Below are 17972 nucleotides of genomic sequence, written 5' to 3'. Positions count from 1 at the left end.
TGGCTATAGTATTTCACGGAGTCACATTATAGTGCAGAGATTGTTTTGGAGTCCTTGCATCCCTGCAGTTGAAATATATAGCCTGACTGTGGCCTTGCAGATCTTCTAATATAATTATAGCAGTAGTTGTTTGCCAAACTGTACTCTGGAGCCTCACCGTGCTCCAATACCACCCGCTGCTGCCCCTGACAGCACGCTATATTAGAATATAATATGCCTCAGAAAAAAATGGGGAATTTACATTGCAGTTCATATTCCAGTGTGCTCTTTCTGGGATAATTTGTGAGTTCAAAAAAAAAAAGAGAAGAAAAGAAAACGACTTCATTCTCACGTGCAGACAAGCTGCCCGGCTCTGGCCTCATCAAACACTTGTCAATATCGTGATTGGGAAATATTGCAAGTGAGTTTGGCCGTCTTCGCTCCGACAAAAAGGAGAAAAAGTGGTGTCATTTTATGCTTGCACTGCCACGCCGTTCTGCGAGAGCATTGCATTAGGCTGATTACAGTTTTATCTGTCAAATGAATGCACAGAAATAGCTGACATAACATTATGTTCCAAATCCAATTTCATATTGATTGACAGTGTGCGATTCACCAAGCCCATGCAATGGCTTTCTGCACTATTAGAGCATATTGTGATGTTATTTGCATTGGAAAGAAGGGGCATTTGCTGGGAGTAATTAGTTAAGCTCCCCTGACTTTGGAAATTTAATTGCAGGTACAGTAGAAGCAGCTAACAATGGGATAACTGAAGCATTACAGTCTGTGTGGGACTAACAAACAGCAGGAGTCTCCCTCCTGACAAACAGCAGACGCACAAACATGCTAGCATGGACATACAGTGACACACGAACACTCAATAGAGTATATGTTTGCTTCCAGGCCTGTTTTTTATTATTATAGGCTGACTAGACAGTTGCCTGGGGCGCCACCAACTGGAAGAATGCCAAAGATGAGAAAGAAAGATATTATAATTGCCCCAGATCTTCTGAAACTGACATCCAGTACGCCCCATACTTGTTAAAACATTGGCATTGGCTCCTGACCGCTTCGTTCTTTGATCCAGTAATGACATGCAATATCAATTTCCCAGCTACTGAATGTTTCATTCTAACTACAGAGACGCTGAGTGCATTTTAACAAGTATGGCAGAGCCTCCAGAATGTTTATCACTCATCACGGTCTCGGGTCTTTAGCGTGTTTTCCCGTAAAACCCTCAACCTTTAATTTTTCCCCTTTACTCGTATGCTGGGAACGGGCATGAGGGAGTACCACTGGTTTAATATCATGCGGTGAACGCATCTGGGAATGTGTACGCACGCCTGTGATATAAAGATAAACACACACACACACACCCCGCTTTTCTAACATGCCCGTGGTTGTCGTTATTCACGCACATTTTATGAACAAGTGAATTTAGTGCTGCTCATCATATTTACTGCTCAGCCTACACAAACACCTTATGTAACAGTGTTTGTCAACTCACCTTAAACTCTAGTATTTACTCATGGAGAAAATGTCATTCACACGATAATGTGCAAGACTGCCAACACCCCCCTTTTCCTTTACATTAACAAGTTTATATTAACAGGAGTAACAGCTGAAACATAAATCACCGGATGTGGCAATGTAACAAAACAGGCACTGTTAATCATTTAAAAGGATCACTGACTATTAATGGTATTTCGCCTCACCTTTCCCATTATCTGTAGCAACCAGTTTGTTTTCCTCTCAATTAGACACGCAGGCACTGAACAACACCCATCTCCTATTACTGGGATATGGCAACTGAGGCCATGGGGGAAGGGAAAATAACAGGCTGCTGTTGTTACTGATGCTGCTGCTGCCACTGAGGGATTGTTTTGAGTATTTCTTGGCTGCATTTTTGTTTCTTTATTCTCTCCAACATAACTTGCTTGGCTCTCAACCCTCTGTCACTCCCTTTTTGAGGTCTTGAAATGATTGCGTCACAGACGTCTGACCCGAGAAATCAGAGTCAGAGACATGTGACGTCCTTTTTTGTCTTTTCATATATCTGCATACAGCTGTGCATAAAGCATATTTGCCAGTATACAGGAGTCCCTAAATGGGTTCTGTTCCACAAATCCAGTATCATTAAATTTTGAAAATATATATATACTGTAATTTTATTTTGTTTTTTTCACCAGACACACATGTCAAACGGTGCCATCATTAATCGTAAACGCACAGCGATTTGCCCAGTGCACTCACGCGTGTGTACATAACCATGTAGGTCCTGTACATATTTGTGTGTCAGTTAGGTGGGGGGAGTAGATACCGTTCTGTGTGCTGACAGCCTAGTCCATGTAGCTCAAGCCTCATGTGGTGAAGATGTCTTCCTGCCACAGTGAAGTGACTGCTGTGGTCGCATAGTTCTGACTGTGCAAAGCCCGAGGCGAGAGACTGAAGTGTGTCAGCCTGTGCAGCTGATAACACCGCCTCTGTCACAGTCAGGCCAAAGAGTGTTTGCCGGGAAGCCAAAGCTCGTGATGGGTTTGTGACGCAGCATACAGTGCCATTCAAACATAGTGGAATTGGGGTGGGCACTCTTTCTTCATGCGCTGAACTGTGTCACGTCATTTATTTTGCACCACTAGATGTGTTTTCATTTTCCTCATGGGGAGTTCACAACGATTATGTCTGAACATCTTTTCCATCAAAAGGTTCTGCCGCTTGACATACAGTGAGTTTTATCCCAGTGGAGATATTTTTACACTTTGTTAACCAAATGCGATTTCCACATCGTACCGTGTTTTTCACAAAATGTTTTTTGTTCAACTAGATTTGTTGCTTCTTTACATCTGTGTGACACTCTACCACAATGGCAAGAGCTTCTCTGTCTCCTTAGGCCATTGCCTTCCCACAATTTCTTTCATGGAAAGAGGTACTGACAGAATAAAGAAGCGCTCCTTGAGAGCAGACTCTCTTATCAGCTCCCAACATCTGGCCAAGACTGATAGGCTCTTGGAAAGGCTCTCCAAATATCTTTGAGTTCAAGCTGCATAATGCTTGTTTAACTGCATCCCTCCTACAATACTAACTCAGCCCCCTCTCATTATGTGTCTTTCACCAGAGGAACTTGCTTTTATGATTACTTAAATGAGTTCCTCAGCAGGGCAGGAGTGATGTGAAGAAGCACAGCAAAGGGTGGAAAAATGAAAGACTGAAAGGTGAGTAAAGCCATAAGTGATAAAAGTCAATGAAATTGGGTTTGAAAAGCCCCTTTCATACATTACAAGTCCTAAAAATGTAGAACTTGCAAACTGTTGAGAAGAAAAGCGGTGCACCTTTTTTTGATTGCAGAAAATTGCCAAATTGAAGCCATCATTGATGATTTAAAACAAATGGTCTCAGTGCCTCGTTATCCGTTAGATTAAAGCTCCAAGGTAATCTGCACCAGATTTAAGAATTTATCCAACCACCTGGTTCAGTAGCTGCGAGTCACGGGTGCCAAGCCTCTGATCGCAGCAAAGGAGGGTGTAGCAAAGCAGATGTGTCACACAGAGCCAGATTTGTTCTTGTCACAACAGTCTGACATGAGCAGGATGGACCAATTAATTAAGTTGAGATTTGTTCTCTTCTGTCTGCTGAAGAGTTATCTCCGTGCACAACGAGATTTGTTTTCATGTGATCTTGAAATAATTAAAATGTAATCATCAAAGTGGTGTTCTTTTTGTGACAAAGAGCATTTTCTTTGGAACCCACCTGCGGTGTTTTGTTTTTATTTGGTGGCTTTCTTTTCGCCTTTTTCTCCCCATCTCCACCCCCCGGCCCCCTTGTTTTTAAAGACCAAATCCCTGCGTATACCCAGACCTGCGGAGCTGACTCCCACTGTTCACCAGAGGAGGCTGTAGGCAGCGAGGCGCTGTCTCCGACACAAATGGAGTTACCAGCTGTTTTTTTTGACCTGGCAGCGAGGAGCTTCACAGGAAACGCAGAGATTCAGAGAACCTCCTGCAGACCCACACATCTTGGCACAGATGCTCTTATCAACCAGTAGGAGTCACCGGCTCAGGTGAACTCAGCCAAATGAGTTTTGTAGAGTTGGAGAGACACTGTGGCCATGGATTACATCTCCATATGAACCTTTTACACAACCCAGATGTCATCCAATGATACATTTTAGGCTTACGAATATGAATATAAAAAGATGGGCCATTTGATTCCCAAATGCTTGCAACACTGTAGTTTTTTGCTTAATTAGAGTGAGAGGAAAGCCTAAACTCGGAGCTGCAGAGCTGCGTGTTAAGCCATACAGAAAAAAAGCCATAAAGCACTGCAGTGTTTGGACCTTTGAATTTAAAAAAGGAATTACGCAAATGTTTTGAGGTGCATTCAAATAAAAATAATGATTTATAAAGTATCCAAGTAATGATATACTCAGGAACAGATGGAGAAAGACTAAAATTGTTTCACATTTTGTTGCTTATGGTGATCTTGCATCCTGGGTACCCACCTTTAAACTGTGCATATTGTACATCTTCTGTGCTGCCAGGTTAATAAAAAGTTTGCTATTTGTAGCTTCTTTGCAGCAGCATCTGTATTTGAAGCATCGTCTTCTGTCATGGTTTCAATGTTGTCCTTTATCAGATTAAGATTTATTGTCAGCGCAAAGAAATTCGACTGTTTTTATTCCTCTCACACTAATACAGTAGACACACAAACAGCAAAGCTGAAAGGCAAGTCGAATGCAATGGATTTGCATATCCCTTCATCACATATCAAGAATTTGCCTCAAGGGGCTTCACGTTCTGTAGAGCAAACGACACCCTCTATCCTTAGACCGTCAAGATGGATGAGGAACAGCTCTCAGTAATGGGCAACGCGGAAACAAATATGTGAACTCAAGCTTGGTAAATGGTAAATGGCCTGTATTTATATAGCGCTTTTACTAGTCCCTAAGGACCCCAAAGCGCTTTACATATCCAGTCATCCACCCATTCACACACACATTCACACACTGGTGATGGCAAGCTACATTGTAGCCACAGCCACCCTGGGGCGCACTGACAGAGGCGAGGCTGCTGGACACTGGCGCCACCGGGCCCTCTGACCACCACCAGTAGGCAACGGGTGAAGTGTCTTGCCCAAGGACACAACGACCGAGACTGTCCAAGCCGGGGTTCGAACCGGCAACCTTCCGATTACAAGGCGAACTCCTAACTCTTGAGCCACAATCGCCCCAGCTGCTTGGCAGAGACACAGCTGCAAGGTGGCAAGATCCTCTGCCAAGGCAGGAGCTAAGTTGGAGGTTATGATGCTTTCAGTTTGTCTTTTACAAGCTATAAAGAAAATAGCTAAAAGCTGAATTCTATGAACTCAGATGCAAATTAGACGATTTTCATTTGAAATTGGGGGTCAGGGAGGCTTTTGGCTTTTGCTGACAAACAGCCTTGTGGCCAGGTAAGGTATGTTCCATTATTTTATGACAAATGAAGCACATTTAATGCCTCAAATTTATTCAAAGCACTTTTTATTGTAATTCTAAACACAAAGAGATGTCACTGCAGGTAAAGGAGTCCATCAGTAGGCTGGAAAAACAAACAAACAAACAAAATAAATGAAGAGAGAGCGAAGCCGAAACTTTAGGAGTGGTTAAATTAACCATTTAGTACAATTGGAGATAAACCATCTGGATTTCAGGAGCGTTACCACACCTCCAAACATGCCACTTCCAGTTCTTATCTATATATGACACCCCCAGCTTTACAAGCTGTTTATTCTCGCTTTCTTGTCCCTCCCTCGCCTTTTTTCAATTCTTTCACTTCTCATGGGATTTGCCAGGCCTTCCCCAAAACGCATCTCAATTCATGTTTAAGCCATCTGCCTTTATCTACTAAAAATGCTGTCAAACCTAAAATGAGGATGTGGGCCCAGATACTGAATCTTAAAAATGATGAATGTCTATGAAAGCTCAGAAACAACAAAAGGCCTGAAAACCCACAGAAGACAGATGGCAGATTTATTTCCATAGTTAAAAAAAAAAAAAAAAAAAAAAAAAACCTTCACTCAACAACTGAGACATGCCATCATTAATGGAAATACAGGTAATCTACAACAATATGGAAACCACTGGTTGCACTCGGGAACTGGAAGACCAGATTGAACTTCGCCTAAAAACATCTCAAAGAAAAGAAACCCTTGGACAGATGTGAAGCCAAGGTGAACTTATATCAGAATGATGGGAAGAGAAAAAGTATGGAGGAGAGAAAAAGCTCATTAGCTGAAGCATACCACATCATCTGTCAAGCATGGTGGAGGTATTGTTATGGTATAGGTGTGTATTTCAATAAAGGAGTGAAAACCTTTATAACCATTAAAATAAATCCTTATTTTTAATACTACATTAGTTTGTCCAGTTCATGAGCCTCTGAAAATGGGCGACTCTGTATAAAAATACCACTAATTTTAAAGCTATTCCTAGAAAACGTTTTGTTAAAGCCCTTAAATAAAAGCTAAAACTCTGCACCTCTATCACATCTTGATTGTTTGATTTAAATTCCACTGCGCTGGCGTACAAAACTACAAAAATCATGTCTTTGTCCTACAAAAATATGAGCCTAACTGCATTCAATATGTTCAACGTTTATGCAGCAACAGCAGAAACTTTCCAGCTGGCCAGCAGCCACGAGCTCAAAAAAGTTTGAGAACTACCGACATGAGGCAATCTGTGGCAATAAATAATAGAAACTCCTTCCACCTGCTGATTATAAATGATTACCACATTACACATGTTCGCATGTCGAGATTATTTTCTGATCCTGGAGAAAACATAAGCTTGTTATGTCGGGATGACAAAATAATTACCCAGCAATCACGAGCAAATCAACTCTAAAAATAGCTGCACTTATTGCCTCCAGGCCTCCCACAGAGGCACGCTGTCATTTTTAATAAATATTAGAGTTTCTAACTTATTTGCTCACATATCCTCTAATGGGCAAAGACGAAGGTTCCATCCTGTTGTGTTAGGAGGAGGATGCAGGGAACAAATGAATAACTCTTGCTGGTAAGCCTTGCCTTGCTCTGAGCTATTGCCTGTGAATCATCGTCATCATCGTGAGATAAAAAGAAACATCTTTTCATCTGCTTTTTAGTCTCTTCATTACGCCTGCTCGAGTAACACTCCTCTCAAATCCCCCCAAAAGGCCGGATCATATAATTATTTGTTTTCACGTAGATTGTATCTTCACATTTCTACACTCTGTAATTCCTGCAGAGGATAATGCGCCATGGCCAAAATGTCCTAATTGCAAATAATGCAGCACAGTCATCGTCATTTAATATCAATTATACTGAGGTCTTATCTCAATTACTTGGGCTCCCCTTGTAGCGAATAATGCTTTTTCTTTGTAGGTTTTGTTTGAAATGATGCATGATTAGGTTGGTTTACACAGAGAATCAGCATCTACTGTAAATGATCTATTAAACAGCTCCTTTGGTATTCCTCCAAATAACTGTTTTGCATCGCTTGTAACCAAATCAGCAGGTGGTCTCTTATTCCCCCTCAAACCACAGCCCGTTCTACGCTTTGGGAGTGACAACATGTTGCAAACCACTGATGAGATTTTAAACCAGGCTATGGTGTGATGTGAATTTGTGGAAATAGCAGGCAAGAAAAATCTTCAGGTCATGGTTTAACATTGATCATCATGACTTCAGCCTTTAGGGTCAAGTAACCAACATCCTGAACTTTGGACACAGAAGCAATAAAGGGACCAGAGAATCGATGTGATGTCATCGCAGTTTTTCCCCAGAGAGCTGCCCAGTGGGGGGTGGGGGTGGGAGGGGGGGGGGGGACAGATGTCATCTGACCCCTGGTGAAAAGGAAGTGTCACTCTCTGATGACGAGGTCATGCAGCATCATTGCTGGGTTGACGCGGGTGACTAACACACACCTTCACGTGCATGATCCTAGTTCCATATTATTTATTTGCTAATGATGCTTGACCAGCTGCCCCATACTTGATCTCACTGCTGGCTCTTATAAATGCCAATAAGAAATATGACTGCAAGAAATCAGGTTGCATCGTGATGCTGCCTTTTAATGCAAAATAAAAATAATGGTAGAAAGTTAAACACAGTCTGCCCTGTGTTAAAAGGAACTCAGTACATTGCAATATCAATAGCGGAAGCCCCAGTCATTTGGAATGCAATTAAAAACTCAATTTTCAAGGCGCTTTGGTGAGGGTGATAAATGGGCCAGTAATCCCTTAATTGTTCTCTCACAGAATCACAGGGGTGATAGATGTTTCAATAGAGGAGTACAACTTAAAGTAAATAACACGAGTTTGTTGATGGCTGTCTGATATTGGATTATCCCCAAGTTGTCAAAGAAAGCCGAATATGTATTTTGCATGTTTATATTTTCAGGTGAGGTCAATAGAAACACTGCAGTATGCATGTTTTTTGCTTTCTTTTAGACTTGTTTTTTAGACGTTTTCAGGACCACGGACAGTTCTGTTGGCTCTGCGTACCCAGGGCGCTGTGGGTGTCCTACAAGTATTTATCACACGTAGCCTTCAAAGTGTTGTTTTCTCGACAGTGGATCGATACAGTGATAGCGGAATTTCTTGCACACAAACTTTTTAGATATGCCACAAACGTGGAAACAGAAAAAACCCGCCGGTTGAATCATATGGTGCAAATCCAGCGTCTTCATCGAGCCTTGAAATGCAGCAACTACCACAGCTGGAAGCGGCCGGGCTGTACGGAATCATCGGCCACCTGAGATTGCAGTGTTTTTCTTTTTATTATTATTTTATTTTTTCTCCTTTAATTGATTCATCCCACAGCAGGCTAATATCGCAAGTGCTGCTCTTATAACTTGTCGTCGCTTGTGGGCTGAGGTTTTTTTTTTTTTTTTTAATTTAACATCAGATCAAGTTTGACCAACATTGGCGGATCCAATCGGAGTCCAGATCAGCTCCTTCTTTCCCCCACCACCCCCACCCCTCCTCCCTCTCTCCCTCTCTATCCTTCTTGCTCACTCGGTTCCCCCTCTCTTTCTTTAGTTGCAAAAAAATGCTCTGCAGCTGGGCAGCACCTCAATGAATGAATTGGTGCACTGTGAGCGACCATCATCTATCCGCTGGATTTTCTTTTGCGCCCGGCTTTCAATCCAGAACATATGAATTTTCTTAGGCAGAGCCTTTTAAGGAGTTGAACAGACAGGTCGGAGAAAATGGCACAGCGCGTGGTTTTCTTTCTACTGTGGCTCTTTGACCGCTCATTCGCTGGATTTCCCAATCAGATAAATATCGGTAAGTGTTTTGTTGTTACACGGCTGCAGATTTGTGATTTTTGTTTTTAACGGACATTTGAACTGCAAGATTGCGTTTTAAAGAGGATACGGCGCGCGGAGCTCTGCGCAATGATAAGAGACCAACTTGATTTCTCATATGTTGCAGGCTGAAATCCACTGAATTTAAAAAAAAATACATTAAAGCCACCACTGACTGTGTCACTGTCATCTTTAGGGTTTTTATTAAACATAAGATATACGTGACACTGGCGGTTCATCTGCGTTGTCCGAAGAGTTACAGAGAAGCGCGCGGGTTAAAAAAAATAAACATAAAAATTCGTATTCTTTTAAATAACAGCTGCGTGTTTTAAATCACTACACGGAGTTCTCCCTCACTCCTTAAAATGCCGGTCAGAGCTGGCGGTCGTGTGTGAGCGCTTTGTCTGATCTCGGGTTTTCATCTCTTCCAGGGGGACTGTTCATGCGTTCCACGGTGCAGGAGCACAGCGCGTTCAGGTTCGCTGTCCAACTCTACAACACCAACCAGAACACCACGGAAAAGCCTTTCCACCTCAACTACAATGTCGACAACCTCGAGTCGTCCAACAGCTTCTCGGTCACCCATGCCTGTAAGTCTGCTTTTTTTCTTTTTCTTTTTTTAATGTGTTTCTGTGCTCGAAAAGTGACCGCGATTATTCACGAGCTTATAGATGTTACAGCATCTGCAGGAGGAAACAAGACAAGTTCTTCTCACTTCACTGTGATTCTTAAAGTCACAGCGGGGAATAAAATTAGGACGTTTTCTCGCACAAATCTTTGTTCTAATAAAATCATGTTTTTTTTCTTTCAATATATCCTGAATTTTCTAGAAATTTCTCCAACATTTAAATGTGTCTTTCACATTTTTAACGACATCGGCTACAGTTAGGGAGCACGCAGTGTTAGTACATTTATGGCACTCCTGCATGAGTTTTACGTGAGCTGGTATGAATCCCACATTGTAAAAGAAGTTCCCTTGGCAACATGCAGTAAACATGCTGCCAGTTGCACAAACCAGGGGCTCAGCCCTGGAGGAGTTCACATCTGTAGTCCAATTTCATGGAGTTTATAGATTTTCAGCGTCTTTGTTATAGCAAGTAGTGTGAATGCCTTTAATTTCATCACACAAATGATGTTTTGTCTTATTATTTGGTTATCAGACTTCTCTTGTGCAACTGGTGTAACTTTGCTTAGTTGCTGATGTAGTAAATAACCTGTTTTTGTAATCCTTTTAGCTGCAGTTTCTTGAAATAAGCAGAAACACAGATTCAACACGAACAAAACTGGAAGAAACAGGCTCCGGAGAGCCATTTTGTTATGTCATTTCAGAGGAGGAGTTCAGTTTAGGCTGAATGGCTGACTTTGTGGGCACGCAGCTCTGTCTGGATGGTGAGGTTGTGTCCCTGTAACCCCTCTGTGGCACGCTCATAACGGCCCCTCTGACTCTCCCTGTGCCAGAGCGCCTCCGCCTGCTCCGTCCTCTGACTCCCCCCTGTGTTACAGTGCATCTCCCCCAGCATTGCAGAGTCAGCTCATTAGCACTCAGCCCTCATAGCACCTCACCGTGCTGTCATTGGGTGAAAGGGGAAAAAAATCCATAGCTCCCCAACCAACGCCAGCAAATGAGTTGGGCTCAGACCTGCAGAGGAGGTGGGTCTGAGCAGTGAGGGAGATGAAGCAGAGCATCCTATCACAGGCAGCAGAGCTGCAAGTGCCTTAACAAAGGCATCCATAAGAAACAATAAGCAAATGAGAGTGAATAAATAATAGATAGTGCCATGCAATTTCACGCGTGTTGAAGAGGAAGGGAAGCATAGGAGAGGAAGGCTTGATATCAGAATCTAATTAAATTTGGGGGCAGACAGAGTTTTAGCAAAAGGAAGGGGATCCTGTGGGAGACGTGACCCCATTTCCTGCTGCCGTGTCTCTGCGTCTCCATCAAGAGCACTGTCTCAACCCTGCCTTAAACTTCAGATGAGAAAACTCTAAACCTTTCATGATGCAAACAAAAAGATGGGCAATCATCAATGTCACAGTGTGGTGCTTTAAAATGCATGTTTGATCACTCGTTCTCTGGCAGAGTGCTTACCTGCTACATCATATTAAAAAAAAAAAAGTTGCGTGCTTAACACACAAAAAGTCTTCTTAATTGCAAAATCAATGCACGATCTGATGCCTTTGTCGAGCGAGTGCCCTGAGTCTCTTGTCAAGCTGAGCTCGCAAACCGCAGACAGCTCATGCTGAGCTCACAACAGTCCACAAGCACCTCCGATTGTCTCTACTGATGTACTGAACAAAGTAGAGATGACGGTTATTAAATATCACTTATCTGCTGACTTCTAGGCCTAAGAGATTTTGCCTCTAGTGATTGTGGAGCTCTTGTGCTCTGGGTTTTACTTTTGTCAGCACTGCTGTTTGTTCTGCAAGCTGTCACAATTATTTAGTGGACATTCAGATTCTCCTTTGTCATCAATAGCCCCATGTGAATGACTCAGACCTTTGTCAGCAGCAGCACACATCTACTCTATGAACAGACGCGGTTTTACAAAAGTAGGGTTCAGGGAGTGTTTTGAAACAAGCTCCAGTGCTTTGATTAAGATGAGATCTGGCTTCTTTTTGTTTTTCTCTGCAGTTTCACATTTGATATTGCTTTAGTGAGCGTTCCCTCTTTGGTCTGGGACAGCCAGTGCCAAAGCTCTCCACTCTGACTCATCATAAAGATCACGCCCCCTCATTTGCTGCGCATCCTTTAACACATAATGCAATACTGGGAGAGCAACTAGAAGGCGTGCACAAATTCAAATTAAACTTCAGTTTAGCTGCTGAGCCTTTCAGAAACCAAGCACAGAAATCCAAGAAAGCCTGCTCTTGTTTCGGAACCATTTCTTTCAAGCTGGTTTGAAGCTGTTAGCATGTGCTGTTAATTGAATTAGTGGCCATCAGAAAAGAAAAGAAAAAAACAATGCGTGGCTTCAATAATCCTCGAGGCTTTGCTTTGTACTTCAGCGACTCGGTGTGTGCTTTCGTGGCAAGACTGTTGTTGCTTTGAAGTGACATCAGAAATTGCGAAATGTGTAATTACCAGTGGAGGGATCCATAATAGCCATGGAAGCTAGGAGTCAGGAATACCCACAAAGAAGGCAGGAGTAGTTCAAAGCAAAGGGTACCAGTTTGAAGAAAGCACAGCAGACAGCATTAATGCTCCTGATGGTCACGGCTAGCCAACTTAATGGCACCACTATCCTTTTCTCTGCTGTTTACCCTTCTTCTTCTTCCTTTACCTGAGGCAGAGGGGGGAAAAACATCAAGCCCTCTCTGCCTCTCCTTGCCACGCTACTTATTAGATTACTCGCCTTGATTCCTGTTAAAGGCAAATTTTGCACTGGTTGGCTTTTGAATCTCATCTCGCTATTCCTCATTCCTCATTCTGTCATTAAGCTAATGGTGTCTGTCCCCTCTGCCAGCCTTTTTTTACATGGTCCTACCCTTCTTTTATTGAATCCTGCAGCTCCTTAAACCTTGTAGCAGATGCTTTTCTGGCGCCACCGTTCACCCACCTTCTCCCGCCATTGTCAGCCACAGATAAAACCGTTTCACTCCGAGAGTGTGGAAAAGAACACTGGTAAAACTGGACATTTTGACTGCATTTGTCTTTTTTTCTAGTTACAAGAATAGGAAGAAGGACAAGAGAGTACCTGCAAGGTGCACAGTGTCACTGTAAAGAGAAAGAAGGCGAGAGGAAAGGGATAGTTTGAGATTTCAGGAAAAGCACGTTTGCTATAAATATCTAACAAATATCTTCAACACAGCTCTGCATGTTGCACATTGTGTATGTGTTGCACTCTGACTTGGTGTTAGATTGGATGTAATGCAAGACGATCTCTGGCGATCGTACGTGGGAATACTGTAAGCATCGGAACGTGCGAGAAGCCTATTAAGGCACATTTAATTTAATGGCCGCGAGGAAAAACTCCAGCAGATGCTTGTATTTACACCGAGGTGGGAATATCAGCATCACTGATGAGCACCATCATGAGTACTCCAGAAAGCAATGCCTAATATTTGTCTAGACACTTCATTCGAAAAATCATCTTTACTAACCTTTACCTTTAACCTTTACATCTGCACATGTTGCTGAGAAACACCAACGGTCTCTTTACACCAGCGGCCTGCTCTGTGACCGAGCACATGTGACAAATGACATATGTTGCGGAGCACACACTGAAAGAGCCCTTACGAAATCTTTTCATATACTTTAGCTTTTGGGGGTTTGTTGTGGAGGTGGTGTTGGTGGTGTGAATGGACGGTAAACAAAGCGACAGGGAGACATGTTTTTTTGCAGTGCTTGGTCTGAGAGAGACAGGGTATGGCCGAGAGAAGCTCCTCAGGTGATTGTAGAGGTGCCACGGTTCTTGTTCTCGCAGGCTGTAACTCAGTTTGAAAGGTGTGACGAGGGAAACATGGCAGCTGAAAGAGGGAGAGGGAAGCTGAGGGGGGGAGGAGGGATAGAGACAAAAGACTGCAGTGAGAAAAAGCAAGAGGAAAAAAGAATATAAGTAAGGATGTTTTTTAAGGTTGCTAAGTGTGTTTGTGTGTGTGTGAGTGTATAACCAAGGCAGAGAGAGGGAGAGCTCTTTAGGCTATGGAGGGGGGAGGTTGTACCAGGACATGCCATCATAGTCCAGCTGTGTTGAAAGCACAGATGGGGGTTTGTTTGTGGATGTACGAGCCATGTGCTTATACACGTTTGTGTATGCATGTATGTAGAGACGTGCAAACACCCTTAAACACTACAAGTCTGGTCTGGACCTTAATATTTGTTTCTGGGTAAATTTTAGTGTTTTGTGCCGAATGCCTCTTGACACACTTCATCATTCATCAAAAATAAAGGTCAGGGTCAAAATATGGTGGGCTTGCTCCATGATTTTGGTGCAAAAGAAGAGAATTTGAGAAAAGACATAGTTTTATTATATATGCAGACTACGACGTTTTGCAAAAATAAAAATAATCCCCCAAATTTAGCTAAAACATGTATTTCATAAGCACAGTGACTGTGCAAAATCCTCTGAGGCTAACATAAGCCACGCTACAGTGATGTGAATTTGAGGCCAGCAGGCCGGGGCTGTCTCAGAGGCCTGTTTGGATGGCTTGATATGGGCCTAAGTCAAATGAGTGCTACAGAAATGGCCACGGATGAGGTTACATGCTTGGAGAGCTGCAAAGCCTCTGGGAGTGGAGCAGGATGTCAGCAGAAGAGGGTGACTGACAGCCCTGTTTTCAAATAACACACTTAAAATGTAAATTTAAACAAAAAAAAAAAACCTGAGTTTAAAGATAGATGACAAGTTATCGAGTTAGGGATGCTCTGATCCGATAGTTATGTCAGCTATTTGTGTGAGACTGACTCAAACAACTGGACAACTGGAACATTGATGGCTGCAGTGTTCAGTTCAGTTCTGTGCTGCATCTTGAGTCAGCAGTGCACTGGGGCACTCGCATAATTTAGCTACGAGCTCGTGATCTCGTTTCGATTGTGAACAGGGGTCAAGTGAGTGGATGAAAACAGAAAAACACCACTCATATCGCCATTAACATAACAAGCTCTCGTCAACTCGATTAGCAAAATACATTCGGTAACTAAGATGAAGTGATAGAGAAACCTGAAATTTGTTGTCTTGATGCCACTTTGAATCCCATATGGGGCTTAAATTATTTACCAATCCTGTGCTGCTTTATTGAAGATGATATCAACACTGCCCTCTGATGAACAAGAGGAGCTGGCTGACCAATCCTTGTTGATGGCGACTGTGTCCAATTAGGTCACAATTTGTAACATTTTTTAATGTGTTATTATCATTATTATCTTTTAAGAGCTACTTTGGAATCATAAGTAATTGTTAACACAAGTGCTACAGAAATAACTGCTAGTTTAGCAGCACACTGCATCTCATGCTTAATGTTACTGCTGATACAATTCTAATGAGTTATCCTGAATTTCTTGCCGTTTTCTTGAAATACTCCTGGCATGATTTCAGCCACTGCTACTGTTTGCCACAGTCATATGAGGCTTCCTGGTAAAGCCAACACAATAAAAAGAGCTGGAAAAATTCCAAAGGCCAAATCTCCGAAGGGAACATTATTTTGACCTAATTTGCTGGTCATTAGATGCCCTTCGCTGTATTTTATTAAGTCGGGCGCATAGCTGAAACAGTAATGAGATTCAAAATACAAAAACACAGAACACACTCCAAGGCAGTTTCAACACAATGAATTTTTAATCAGAATTTCAAAAGATCTTCTTAAACCCAACCTGAGGAGAAGTGCTGCTGTCGGGGTGTTATTTGTCTTGGAATCAATGTAGCTGGCAGATGTTGTTTGTTAAAACAACAGATTTCCTCCCTTGCCACCGCGGTGGCTTCAAATCTCCATTTATCTTTCACAAACGCCGGGCATTTGGCCACTTTCAGCAGCTGTGAAGTACGAAAACTATAAGTCAGTGTAAGGAAAGAGTTTTTTGATTTTTGAAATCAGCATATCCTATGATTGCATCAAACATTTGTGTTGCTGCTTTTAAAGATTTCTCCAGCTTCTGACAGTCATCAGTCTTTATGGGGGTTTTTTTTTTTCAAAGTACTCAGACCATCTGGCGAGTGTTGGTGTCTTTGAATTGTCTATTGATTTCCTTTATGTATCTGCTCAGTTTTCTTGGGCAAATATCATAAATTGTAAGTGATAAGGGGGAAATGGTTATAGATGAAATGTCATGGCACACTGAAGATATCATTGTCAGCAGATGGCATTTGCTAAGATAGCCAAACAGAATGATTAGAATTTCCATTGTTTTAATGTGATAACTGATGCTTTTATATTGTGAGTGAGTCAGTGATTGTGGGCTTTGAAAAAACCAGCAAGACAGGCCCATCTCTGCTTCACACATCAGTTCACCACAACTCAAATAATGGTGTAGTTTCTGAACTATAAGTCGACAACGACAGGCCAAGTCTGCGTTCCTTTATTGAAGATGACATCAACGCTGCCCTCTGATGAACAAGAGGAGCTGGCTGACCACATAAAAGACGGCAATAAACACTGCAGGAACCACACAGGAGGAGACACGCAAAATCTTAGTGGTCCATTAAACAAATTCGCTGCTGTGAAGGAAACACTGTTCCCGACGAGGAATGGCGTCTAAATGCTGTGCATTTTAAGTCAAAACCAACAGGGAGAAAGCTACAGTTTTTTTGTTGTTGCTGTTGTTTTTTCTCTTTCTTTTCTTTTTTTTTCTTTTTTTTTTTTACAAACGGCTTATATCAGGTGCATCGGGGATGTGTGTGCCAGCAGTCTAGCTCCATGTGACGGCTGTTTTCCATTTTGTTAGCTCAGTGAGCAAAACTTCTCAAGGAGAGTGGGCAATGTTGTTTGTGGCAGAGATTATATTTCATTTCAAAATGTCATTTACCTGCATGGAGCAGATGTGAAAAGCCAAGGGAGGAGTAGATTAAAGAAAAGAAAAGGAGGCGCATTTTCAAACCTTGTCACTTGTAAAGATCTGTAACACTGTAGTCAGCATTTTTCTTTTTTTTGAAACTTTTATTCTCCCTCTCTGTCTTTCTCATTTCTATCTCCATGTCTTAACATATATTTAATCTCTTCCACAAAGCCCATTACAGTTATGTTCTTGCAGCTATTGCAGTCACACTCAGCTAGCTATTGGCTATTCACTAGACTCCCTGACAATACCCGTAATCACTGGATCAGTAATCCCCCTGCTTGAGCTGGAATAGCACATCCGCATCGTGCTTCATTGGAAGTTTCTGCATTGGTTTGGCTTCACCGAGTCTTAAGGGAAAGAAAGAGAACTCTCTGGTCTTCTTCAGAAGGAGCTGCGGACTGCATTGTCCTAACCAAGGTCAGACAGCGTTTGACTAAAATGCTTTTATGATCTTTCAAGAACCTCAAGAACCTCGTTCATTGCCACCGTTGGTGCTGTCTAAACATACCAAAACAGTTGGTTTAAACCATCAGCTTGTTTTGACGTTCCTCTGCATGTGTGTTGCACTCAGTTTTATTTGTGTATGTGTGTGCTAAAGACAATCTAAAATGAGGAGGACGTCACTGTTGTGTTGAATTCAAAACACCAACAGGGAGTGTCACGATGTACTCTCCCAATGAGTAAATATTGGATCACAGTGCGATGGGGCTTCCAGCTCTCCGTCTGCCGACTGAGCAGATTGATCCGCACGTTTCTGGCCTGTTTCAAAAGAGGCAGTCGCTAGCAGAGCCCTGCCAAAGCGGCATGTCTGTGCAGAAACAAGGGCTCCATCATAACTGATTGCTTGTGACAGTTCACAGTTGCTGGGCCACTGAAGCATCATAACCTTGTGAAACTAGTGGATGAGCACTCATACATGCTGAAGGAGAGGAGGAGGAGAAGGAAATAAAATTATTAGCATATTCCTTGCAGTGGTAGAAAAAAGAGAAAAAAATGCGAGTAACACTCACTGTGCCGTGAATGTGGTTAATATTAAACACATCTTACACAGTCAACGACATAATGCAGACCAACACCTTTGCAGATTTACAGCCAATTACGGCAACAGTTGCAGAACAAAACCCCTAGCAGTGTCAGAGAGAGGGGGGGGGGGGGGGGGGGGGGGTCAGCTGGTGTGAT

General features: G+C 42.5%; 1 protein-coding gene across 6 annotated transcripts in view; it reads left to right on the top strand.

Annotated features, from left to right (window-relative positions):
- The first annotated feature begins 9018 nt into the window (after nucleotides 1-9018).
- LOC101484089 (glutamate receptor 3) overlaps nucleotides 9019-17972 on the top strand; it is a 101175-nt gene continuing 92221 nt past the window's right edge. For all 6 annotated transcript variants that reach the window (XR_013101438.1, XR_013101436.1, XM_076891933.1 and 3 more), the window contains exons 1-2: nucleotides 9019-9281; nucleotides 9733-9891. Coding sequence is in view for 4 of the 6 variants with exons in the window: in XM_076891933.1 (XP_076748048.1) it covers nucleotides 9203-9281; nucleotides 9733-9891 (238 nt within the window). In the remaining 2 variants the exon portion in view is untranslated. The remainder of the gene's footprint in view (nucleotides 9282-9732; nucleotides 9892-17972) is intronic.

Source organism: Maylandia zebra, linkage group LG2, assembly GCF_041146795.1.
Source record: "Maylandia zebra isolate NMK-2024a linkage group LG2, Mzebra_GT3a, whole genome shotgun sequence".
NCBI classification, from domain to species: Eukaryota; Metazoa; Chordata; class Actinopteri; order Cichliformes; family Cichlidae; genus Maylandia; species Maylandia zebra.
This window is presented reverse-complemented; position numbering and strand designations above follow the sequence as displayed.